Source organism: Brachyistius frenatus, unplaced genomic scaffold (assembly GCF_029030835.1).
Source record: "Brachyistius frenatus isolate BFR_SWC_R1_liver_20210118 unplaced genomic scaffold, ASM2903083v1 Contig_557, whole genome shotgun sequence".
NCBI classification, from domain to species: Eukaryota; Metazoa; Chordata; class Actinopteri; family Embiotocidae; genus Brachyistius; species Brachyistius frenatus.
Window position 1 is genome coordinate 242 of NW_027211156.1, and position 11915 is coordinate 12156.

General features: G+C 44.4%; 1 protein-coding gene across 1 annotated transcript; it reads right to left on the reverse strand.

The window, feature by feature from the left end:
• Positions 1 to 1165: 1165 nt before the first annotated feature.
• Positions 1166 to 11915, reverse strand: LOC138614735 (rho guanine nucleotide exchange factor 10-like protein). Its single transcript, XM_069688299.1, is given in 20 exon segments — positions 1166 to 1222; positions 1225 to 1349; positions 1424 to 1581; positions 1682 to 1893; positions 2362 to 2448; positions 2596 to 2717; positions 2939 to 3039; positions 3137 to 3264; positions 4078 to 4193; positions 5353 to 5519; positions 6303 to 6448; positions 6653 to 6823; positions 7670 to 7762; positions 7841 to 7957; positions 8452 to 8631; positions 9188 to 9265; positions 9444 to 9547; positions 9738 to 9846; positions 9965 to 10078; positions 11737 to 11915. Coding segments are annotated over 18 exon segments (2259 nt in total). The 5' UTR covers positions 9835 to 9846; positions 9965 to 10078; positions 11737 to 11915.

An 11915-nucleotide genomic window follows, 5' to 3' on the forward strand; every position in this document is an offset into this window, starting at 1 on the left:
CTCTGAACGTGTTTATTTCTCCTCTAAACGTGTTTATTTCTCCAGTGAACGTGTTTATTTCTCCAATGAACATGTTTATTTCTCCAGTGAACGTGTTTATTTCTCCTGTAAACATTTATTTGTCCAGTGAACGTGTTTATTTCTCCTGTAAACGTGTTTATTTCTCCAGTGAACGTGTTTATTTCTCCTGTGAACGTGTTTATTTCTCCTGTAAACGTGTTTATTTCTCCTGTAAACGTTTATTTCTCCAGTGAACGTGTTTATTTCTCCTGTAAACGTGTTTATTTCTCCAGTGAACATGTTTATTTCTCCTGTAAACGTGTTTATTTATCCAGTGAACGTGTTTATTTCTCCTGTAAACGTGTTCATTTATCCTGTAAACGTGTTTATTTCTCCAGTGAACATGTTTATTTCTCCTCTAAACGTGTTTATTTCTCCTCTGAACGTGTTTATTTCTCCTCTAAACGTGTTTATTTCTCCAGTGAACGTGTTTATTTCTCCAGTGAACATGTTTATTTATCCAGTGAACGTGTTTATTTCTCCTGTAAACATTTATTTCTCCAGTGAACGTGTTTATTTCTCCTGTAAACGTGTTTATTTCTCCAGTGAACGTGTTTATTTCTCCTGTAAACGTGTTTATTTCTCCAGTGAACGTGTTTATTTCTCCTGTAAACATTTATTTGTCCAGTGAACGTGTTTATTTCTCCTCTAAACATGTTTATTTCTCCTTTAAACGTGTTTATTTCTCCAGTGAACGTGTTTATTTCTCCAGTGAACGTGTTTATTTTTCCTCTAAACGTGTTTATTTCTCCTGTGAACGTGTAGGAACAAGCTAAAAACTTGTGTTGTTGCCTCAGCAACGTTCATCAATGAATTTGGGGGGTCGGAGCTCCTGCAGAGAGCGATGGGTTGAAATATTAACAATGATATGACAAGTGAAGCTGCTGATGACGAGCTGCAGGTCTCTGATATCGAAACAACCTGCAGAGCAGATTGAGACTCAAGCAGATATTTTCTCTTCATATTCATCCACTTAGCAGTTTCAGTCTGGTCTCATGGAAACACTGAATCCTCCACTGACTCACCTGTCAGTCAAACTACACACAACTAGTGTGGAGGTCCCTGGGGACACATACAAGCACACACGCACACAAACACAGCTGGACTACATGAAGGTGATGATGAAGGTGATGATGAACTTCCTACCTGTGAGTGGAGACTTCCTCCCTGGATGACGGTCACCTGGTTGGAACAACTCGCCCACACCGTGTCTTCGAGGGTCAGCAGACAGTGGACGGGCTCAGAGCCCAGAGACACCAGCCTGCAGGAGTCCTCATCCCACAGCCTCTCTGAGGGGACAGCTAGTGTTAGTAGAAAACATGATTGTGTCTCCAGTGTCCTCAGCGGGACAGACCGGTCTCACCTCCAGTCCTCCTCTGGTACACAGCTACTTTCCCATTGGACAGTCCAGCAAACAGGAAGGACAGAGAGTGTCTGAGACAAAGGACGGGCAAGCTGTCAGGGGTCACCAGGGTCAGCAGACACTGGACGGATGTGTCCACGCTGCTGTGGACGTGGATGCTGGGACACGAGGACAGTCACATTAGCCTAGCTTAGCATTGAGAGGGACATCTTCTGTCCGCACTGAGGACAGTGTGTTGTCCTGAATGAAGCGACCGACCTGCCGTCCTGCAACCCGACACAGATGATGTTCCCCATCATACAGACGCTCGGGACCTCCTGCTCTTCGGCGCCGGGACACGCCTCCTTCACGTGCTCCAAGCAGAGGACGGGGGCCCTCAGGGGGACGGTCTTCACCAGCCGAGGACAGGCTCGGTTCAGGGAGAAGATCTCCACCTGGCCGTGGTTGGAGTTCCCTCCTCCACCAGCAACCTGCCGAGGACCAGGACACTTATTATCTGTGATTGTTAATCATATCGGGATTTTATCATCTTTAGTTTAAATGTGACGTTCGAGATCCAGATAATAAAACCCTCTGATGTCGGCACTGTTCTGGTTCATGTTCAAATCTACGTACATTTCATTTATCCTGATATCATACATATAATATCTTATATTATCTCCTCACCCTTCAACATATTCAATAACTCCTCTAACAATTTGGGTGTAATAACCCTCCTGCATGTTCTTAACTGTTAGATTTATAGTTTTTATATTTCCACATGTTTACATGAGAATAAACAGACGTGACAGGAAGTTCTGAGGAGGAACCAGCTTCAACCATCGAGCGGCACCGGAGGGCCAAAACCAACATGCAACCAGAAACAATAACGGGCAATAAGAAAACAGAAACAATCAAAAGGAAGGAAGGAAGAAAATTAAATAAAAGAGTTGACTCACCCACAGGTAACCTTGAGGTAAAGATGTGCTGGCGCTGCAGAACCCAAGCAGACTGGACCGAGACGGGCTGTGAACAGCTGACTGCAGCTGGACCGACACAAACACATTTTTCAGTTACCTAATCAGAACCACACACAGAACCACACAAATAAATAATATATATTCTGTACTATATCATTATCTCCTATAATATATATATATTCTATAATATATATTATATATTCACTCATCGACCTTCAGTGTGTTTGTCCTGGATGAGAAAACAGGAAGTCTGCCGGTCAACAGGGGGCAGCGCAGCACAGATTTAACCTTCACCTCCTCTTCAGCACATTCCCACCCTGGAGAGTTCTCCTTCCCTGGACACACAGAACCAACATCACATCGGACCAGAACCAAATGGACCTCCAACAGTACATGAAGATGAAACAGTATAAGGTTCCTGAACTCTGTGTAGTCCAATAATCATCTAACACACACACACACACACACACACACACACACACACACACACACACACACACACACACACACACACACACACACACACACACACACACACACACACAGCTGGACTCACTGTGAGCCATCTTGGTGAGGTGCAGCCGGTTCACCCAGGAGATCTTACTGAGGGGGCTCGGAGTGTTGAAGACCACCATGATGCTGACTGGACGCCCAGACCTGACAGGTGTGGTGACATCATCACATTAAAACACGCTGACTCAGCTGAACCACCTCTCCCTGATCTGAGGGGCCCGTATGGACCTCTGACACTCACTTGTCAGGTTTTCCTGGGACGGACATCCGCAGCCGACACTTGTTGGCGTTCTGGATCTCCTCCTCCTTCAGCCGGATGAGTCTCTGCAGGGCGAGACACCAGTCCTGAGACACGGTGGAGTTCAGATTCTGACACGAAGAAAACAGAGGACAGGCAAAGTTACAAAGATTCTCTGAATCTTTTAATGATATTATGAACCGTAGACGATGAAATCCACTAATTCTTTGTAGTTTTACGTTGAGGAACATTATTCTTAGATTGTTGAACTATTTTCCAACACAGTCTTTCAGAGTGGTGAACCTCTCCCCATCTTCACTGCTGAGACTCTGCCTCTCTGAAATCATCTTTTATACCCAATCATGTTACTGATCTGTTGCCATGGTAACCACATTAGTGTAGAGATGTTCCACCAGGTGTTTTTTTTTTTTTAAATCTTTACACGACTTTTCCATCTTTTGTTGATCCCGCCGCAAACATTTTAGAGACGTGTTGCTGCCATCAAGTTCAAAATGAGAAGATATTTTTAATAAAACAATGACATTTCTCAGTTTCAACATTTGATATGTTGTCTTTGGTCTATTTTTAATTAAATAAGAGTTTATAAGATTTGTAAATCATCACATTCTGTTTTTATTTACATTTTACACAGCGTCCCAGGTTTTAGGAAACAAGGTTGCAATAATATGACATGATATGATTGTATTTATATTTATATGTCTCGAGAACATCTTCAAGATAAACATCATCTTTAAAAACAAGTTACAGAAGACAGAAAAACACGACAGAATTCAAACCCAATAAATACATAACGGTGAGGTTGAATCAGAATAATGATGATCATGATGTGATCGTTATTGAAGTCACACCATGTGACTCCAGTCTCCTCTCTGATTGGAGCAGATCCCAGCTGTGTAAAGTAGGCTGATGATGATCCGTGTTACCTGGTAGACTCCATGCAGCGTTCCCACCAGCAGAGACACCTCCTCCACCACACACAGGTCATGTTGCAGCTGCTCCAGCTGCTGGTACAGTCGGGGCGGACCAAAGAACACCTTCCCTGGAACACACACATCCAGATGTTTACATTCTCCAACTGTAAACATCCTCCAACTGTAAACACCCTCCATATGTAAACATCCTCCAACTGTAAACATCCTCCAGATGTAAACACCCTCCAACTGTAAACATTCTCCAACTGTAAACATTCTCCAACTGTAAACACCCTACCGATGTAAACATCCTCCAACTGTAAACATCCTCCAACTGTAAACACCCTCCAACTGTAAACATCCTCCACTGTAAACATCCTCCAACTGTAAACATCCTCCCGATGTAAACACCCTCCAACTGGAAACATCCTCCAACTGTAAACACCCTCCAACTGTAAACATCCTCCACTGTAAACATCCTCCAACTGTAAACATCCTCCAGATGTAAACATTCTCCAGATGTAAACACCCTCCCGATGTAAACACCCTCCAACTGTAAACATCCTCCACTGTAAACATCCTCCAACTGTAAACATCCTCCAGATGTAAACACCCTCCCGATGTAAACACCCTCCAACTGTAAACATCCTCCACTGTAAACATCCTCCAACTGTAAACATCCTCCAACTGTAAACATCCTCCAGATGTAAACGCCCTCCAACTGTAAACATCCTCCAACTGTAAACATCCTCCAGATGTAAACACCCTCCCGATGTAAACACCCTCCAACTGTAAACATCCTCCACTGTAAACATCCTCCAACTGTAAACATCCTCCAACTGTAAACATCCTCCAACTGGAAACATCCTCCAGATGTAAACACCCTCCAACTGTAAACATCCTCCAACTGTAAACATCCTCCAGATGTAAACACCCTCCCGATGTAAACACCCTCCAACTGTAAACATCCTCCACTGTAAACATCCTCCAACTGTAAAAATCCTCCAGATGTAAACGCCCTCCAACTGTAAACACCCTCCAGATGTAAACATCCTCCAACTGTAAACATCCTCAACTGTAAACATCTTCCAGATGTAAACATCCTCCAACTGTAAACATCCTCCAGATGTAAACATCCAGATCAGAACAGCTGATTTATTGTCTGTTTGAGCTCCATGTTTCCTGTTGGCCTGATGTCAGTGTGTGTGTGTGTGTGTGTGTGTGTGTGTGTGTGTGTGTGTGTGTGTGTGTGTGTGTGTGTGTGTGTGTGTGTGTGTGTGTGTGTACCCGTGCTGATGGAGGCGGAGCTGTGGCGTCTCACTGTGACGACTCCGTCCTTGCTCTGCAGACTGTCCTGTCCCACCTCCACCACCTGGGTCTGCAGCAGGGGGGCGCTCCACTTCACCGAGTACTTCGGACCGACTGGAACCAGGCTGCTGATGTCGGGGGGACCCCTAGTGGATACACGTGGTACAACGTTTACAACATGACGGCCAGTCTGCAGGAGGTCTGGGTTTAAATACTGCTGAGTCATGCATTATAGAACCATGAATTACGGAACTGTCTATTATAGAATCATGAATTATAGAACTACACATCATAGAACCTTGCATTACAGAACCCTGCATTATAGAATCATGAATTATAGAACCCTACATCATAGAACCATGTATTATAGAACCAGGCATTGTAGAACTGTATTATAGAACCAAGCATTATAGAACATCTATTATAGAATCATGCATTATAGAGCCAGGCATAATAGAACTGTGTATTATAGAACCTAGAATTGCAGAACCATATATTATAGAACCATGCATTATAGAACCCTGCATTACAGAACCAGGCATTATAGAACCATCTGCTATAGAACCCTGCATCATAGAACCAAGAATCGCAACAACATGTATTATAGAATCACATATTATAGAACCCTGCATTACAGAACCAGGCATTATAGAACCACACACTATAGAACCATCTATTATAGAACCCTGCATTATAGAACTGTATTATAGAACCATGCATTACAGAACCAAGCATTATAGAACCATGCATTATAAAACATCTATTACAGAACCATGCATTGTTGAACCACGCATTAAGGAACCATATATTATAGAACCCTGCATTACAGAACCACATATTATAGAACTAGAACTCTACCCCTCTACCATCAGGTTTTCTGGTTGTCACTAGAAGGACAGTACGGTCAGGGTTTAGGACGAATAACTTACTTCAGGTTGACGTTGGCACAGATCAGCGTGTCGGTGAGGAGGAAGACCTTCCGCTCTTTCGACTTGAGAACTTGACCTTTATCTCCATAAACCATCTCGATCAGCAGCTCGCTTTGAATCAGCTGCCTCTGCTCCGAGTTCAGCAGCTGGAGACACAAACAGGTTTATGTCCTGTGAGTCTGAACTCTTCTAATCAGGACTCTCCATTAACTTTCCTTCCATCAGGAGTAAATGGTGTTCAGTAAAAGCAGCCTTGTGGTTTATGTCTCATAACACTCTCCAGTCTGAGTCCACAGAACGATGGCTGCAGGTTTAACGAGCAACTTTCCTTCCCTGCATGATGTTTTCACCTTGCTGAGGTTGCGGTCGCCCACGCTGTGAGCCAGCTGCTGAATCTCAGCCTCCTGATCCGCCACACGCTTCTGCTCATTCAGTTTCTCAGCCAGAGTCTCGAGCTCGGTGAGAGCCAGCTGCAGAGGCAGCCGGTCGCTGTGGGCCCTGGGAGTGTTCTTCAACATGTCCTGGTGGAGGGAGCAAAGAGGGACCATCACACTTACTCCTGTGAAAGTACAGCATCAGCCCTTCATATCTTTATCTTCCACAGTTCAACTCATCATTACATTACATTTCATTTATCTGACGCTTCTATCCAAAGACTTACAATAAGTACATTTCAACCATGAGGGTACAAAACCAGAACAACAAGAATCAAGAAAATATAATTTCTTCCAGAAAGACAAACTACAAAGTTCTATCAGTAAGTTCTATTTTAAGATACTAAAGTTCTACTATTCAAGGTAAAGGAGGAAGAGGAGTGTTTTTAGTTTGTGGTGGAAGATGTTCAGAGTTTCTGCTGTCCTGATGTCGTTGGGGAGCTCATTCGACCATTTAGGAGCCAGGACAGAAAACAGTCGTGATTTTGTAGAGTGTTTAGCTCAGTGAGCTGATTGGTAGATCATCATTTCCTTTTTTATATCTTCTGTACCTTTTAAGGATGGAAGAATTACAGAATAAATACACAGTAAAACCTCCTTGTGAAGGACACTATTTAAAACCACTACCATCAAGGCCCCACAATGCACTGCAGCAGACCCAGAAGGAACTGCCTTTCACTTCCTCTTGTAGGAAAATCCAACATCAAGTTTCCTTTAAACAATTCAGTGTTTGAAGTGAAACCAAACATACGAATGGAGGAACTGAGTTTCAGAACGATCAACCACCGACTACTAAACAATTTACATTCAGTTCAACACAAAACATTCAGTTCAGTTCAACACATGCAGAATGTTGTTTGACTGGTTTAATGAAGACCTTAGATAATGATGAAACTCTGATGTGAGAGCGCCACCTGTCCATCAGTCACTCACCTGCAGCAGCAGGATGAACTGAGGGAACCGTTGAATGGGTTTCACCATCAGGCCGTACAGAGTGATTCTGTCGGGACTGGACGCCTGCTTCTTCTGAAAGACAGAGAGAGAGACGGGTCAGAACCGGGCCGACAGCTGGAGGACGAGCTGTGAGTATAACAGATGTGTCACCTTCAGGAAGTCCAGGAAGGCAGGTTTAGACATGCAGGCCTTTTTGATGAGAGCCATGGCGCTGCTGAAGTTGTTGATGTAGTCGCTGTACACGTCCAGAACCATGGACTTAGAGAACTGGGGGGAAGAGGAGGGACACCATCACTATGGAGACCAGTCAGCTGTTTGTCTTCATGCACACTGATTTAACATGAAAATGAGAGGAGCACTGTTAACGTCTAAAAACTGAACATGGGGTCTTTCTAAACAACTGAAGTGTGAAAGAGCAGGAAGATTATTTCAGCCTTAAAGTTAGTGACAGGAAATACGAGGAAACAGGATTTAAAGGGTTAAACTCATCATATGAATCATGTAAAAGGATTTCTGCTCCTCTGATGCACTTTAAAAAGTAAAGTGAAAACTCTACATCAGATGAGCTGTTTGTTTTCCTGCAGAATTTTGAACATGAAGCAGTTTATAATGGACCGCTGGAGGATGACATCACTATGACATCATTACTATGACACCATCAGGGTGACCTGAGACAGGCTGTGCTGGACAAACTGCAGCAGGTCTCTGCAGGACTCAGAGGAATCTTCAACAGATACGGAGGTGAACATGTGAGGACTGACCGAGGCCACGAACACATCTCCGATCTTCTCGCTGATGTCCCACTCGGACACGCGGGACGCCAGCGCGATCTGGAACATGGAATGACACTGATGGATCTCCGGCAGACGGTAGAAGATCTGACGCACCTTCTTCTGGGTGAGGATGGACGTCTGCGGCTCCAGGAGAGGCCTCTGGTACTCCTGAGAGACGGGGACAGGAAGAGAACAGGATGGGGAAGGGAATAGGACAGGACGGGGACAAGATGGGGACAGGATGGGGACAAGATGGGGACAGGAAGGGGGCAGGATGGGAAAGAAGGGGACAGGAAGGGGACAGGGCGGGGACAGGCAGGGGGCAGTCACACCTTCTTTAAACGTTCTTTAAACGGTTCTTCAAACGTTCTTTAAACGTTCTTTAAACGGTTCTTCAAACATTCTTCAAACGTTCTTAAAAAATTCTTTAAACGTTCTTTAAACGGTTCTTCAAACGTTCTTTAAATGGTTCTTTAGATGGTTCTTTAGATGGTTCTTTAAATGTTCTTTAGACGGTTCTTTAAAATGTTCTTCAAACGGTTCTTTAAACGTTCTTCAAATGTTCTTTAGATGGGTCTTTAAATGTTCTTTAAACATTCCTTAAACATTCCTTAAATGTTCCTTAGATGGTTCTTTAAACAGTTCTTTAAACATTCTTTAAATGTTTTTTAAACGTTCCTTAAATGTTCTTTAGATGGTTCTTTAAAGGATAGGTGTGACTCACCTGGAGGATTCTTTTCAGAGAGTCCAGGTAGCTGCTCTCACTCTGCACGATGGAACTGAGGATGAGACGTCTGACCACCTGAAGGGGGCGGAGTCAACCAGCACAGGAAGAACAGGTTCAACACTTACCACACTGCAGACTGTTACCAGTGAGGAGAACACGTCTACATGTATGATGAGGAGAACACGTCGACATGTATGATGAGGAGGACACGTCTACATGTATGATGAGGAGGACACGTCCTCCGACTCCTCACCTGCTGGCTGCTGAGGCCGTCCGGCGGGGGGCGGAGCATGGGTGGAGGATGTTTCAGCTCACACACCGACACGTCCAGGTAACCTGCGTCATCCTTGTTCTCACCTGTAGAACCAACACATCCGTGTTCATGAGGTTCCACTTCTGTTACATCACATCTAAACATTGTGTCAACTCATCTGGAGAACACGTATGAAGGGAGGTTACATGTGAGGAATCGTTCTACATATATTTTAGTTTCTATGTTCAAGCTTCGACTGGGGGTGGGGTGATGTTCAGAACCAGTTCTCCGTACCTGTGGACTCTTTCCTCTGCAGGAAGGAAACCCTGCGCATCATCGCTAACTTGGTTTTTTCGAACCCGTCCTTGGTTCCGTTCCTCGCTGCTTTCATCAGCTGCTGCACCTGGAAAATGAAAAGTATTAAAATTACAGATGTAAACTAAGAAAAAAAAACATTTGGGTCATTAATGTTGATCAGATCGGGTCATCAGAACCAGCGGAGAAACAGGGAGCTTCAGAACCTTGGTGTCACAGCTCTGTCTGATGTGGGAGACGTGAGGAGCCGTGAGACGGACGGCCAGATCGGTCCTGGTCACCGCACAGCGCTGCTTCAGCCCGCCAACATCTGGACACAGCTGGACGCAACAACAGAGTTCACACATCTGGAGACAGAGGAACAGACTTAGCAGAGACTGCTCCTGTTGGCACTAACACACTCTGTAAACAGTCAACAGAGACTCTTGAAATGTTCAGAAAGTCTACGACGATGAAGCGACGATCCGGGCGACGTGTTCTGATGACATCACGTTTCAAGAGGGGCGGAGCTTCACTGTCCAAGACCGAAGAAGGAGCGTCAGGTCAGGAGACACCAGCTGGGTTTTCAGAGTCAGACTGTCGACACCGAGTTCTACTGGAACCTTCTGAGGGGAACACTCACTGGACCACCTGAACTGTGTCGCCATGACAACATTATAACACGCTGCTCACAGCACATTAGACACACACATCAATGTCCTGTGAGCAGCGTGTTGAAGATTTTGTTCCCCAGAAATTTGACCCAAAATCTGCCGCCGTTCCTCTGCTGCAGCTTCAGCTCCGTGGTGACTTCAGAGATGTTCTCCTACCGAGGTCATCACGGTGCTGCTCTCCGTTCCAGCCCGACACCAAGTCTCACAACTTATAGATCAATAATATTAAACCTGGCTCAAATAAATTGGTGCTCATTATATTCAATAACTCATAAACACCACAAGGTCTCACATGAATTCAAACCGAATCCTAAAGCATGTGTGCGCGACCTCAAACTGAAAATCAACAACAGACAAGCTGGAAAACAACCTGCCAGAACCATCAGATGACAGTCTGCTCAGAAATGAGACGACCTGCTGACCTTTGAACTCTGTGGACCAACAAGTCTGAAGATTCACAGCCACGTGAACTTTTAACATCTCAGTTTAACTGTATTATAAACTCACCACTGAGACGTCAGCTGCTTCACACGCTGCAGATTCTTCTCCTCCCTCAGACCTCAGAGGACTCATTCAAACACCTCATTAAACATCCGACTGGTCCTCCACATGGAGACACCTCCTCATTCATCATCATCATCATCAGCAGAACATCTCCACACTGAAGCTGAACGACACGCCGTCACTTTAAGAACATGAAGCTGAGCGGAGAGTCCAGAGGACAGAAGCAGAAGACAAACTGCTGACAGGACAAAGAGAATCACATATAATCCACTTCCTCTTTTCTCACAGCGGTTTCACTCCCACTGAAACCAGCAGTTGTTATTCCCTTCCAGATGTTTGTCTCCACCCACAGAGGGTTTATGTTGCAGCAGTAAAGATTGTTCACCTGTCCAGGTGGTGTGATGATGACCTCACAGACAGTTAAACTCTGCAGAAGGTTTCAGTTCATCTTTTAGATTCTACTGTTTTAGTTTAATCTGAACTTTTTAACATATGAATGTTTCCACAGCTGGTTCTGTTATTAGACATGATTAAATATATACTATATATATTATTAACATCTATTATTAGCTGAGCGACAAGAAGTGGAGACGGGAGGAAACAAAACTACACGACAACTGGAAAATAATTCCTGAAACAGAAACTGAAATGTGGAACTAAAAATGAGAATGATGAGCAGACATCCTGCATGTGTTCATCATTTCTACTGTGGGATTAAAATGACGAAACCCTCTTTAACATGATGATGAAATGAATCAGAAACATAAACCAACCAGCACAAGATGATGTCACTCCCAGTAAAGAGAGTCTGAAGGAGTCACCTTGATGCTGCTGGCCGGAGGACCTCCTTCACCGTCAAACACATCATCGTAACTCTCAAACTCACTGGAGCTCCAGCTGTTGGAGCGGTCCTCAGGTCTCTGGATGTCCTCGTAGATGTCGTCCACATCTCGACACAGAGGACAACACAACAAAACACTGTCAATAATACCCGAGACTC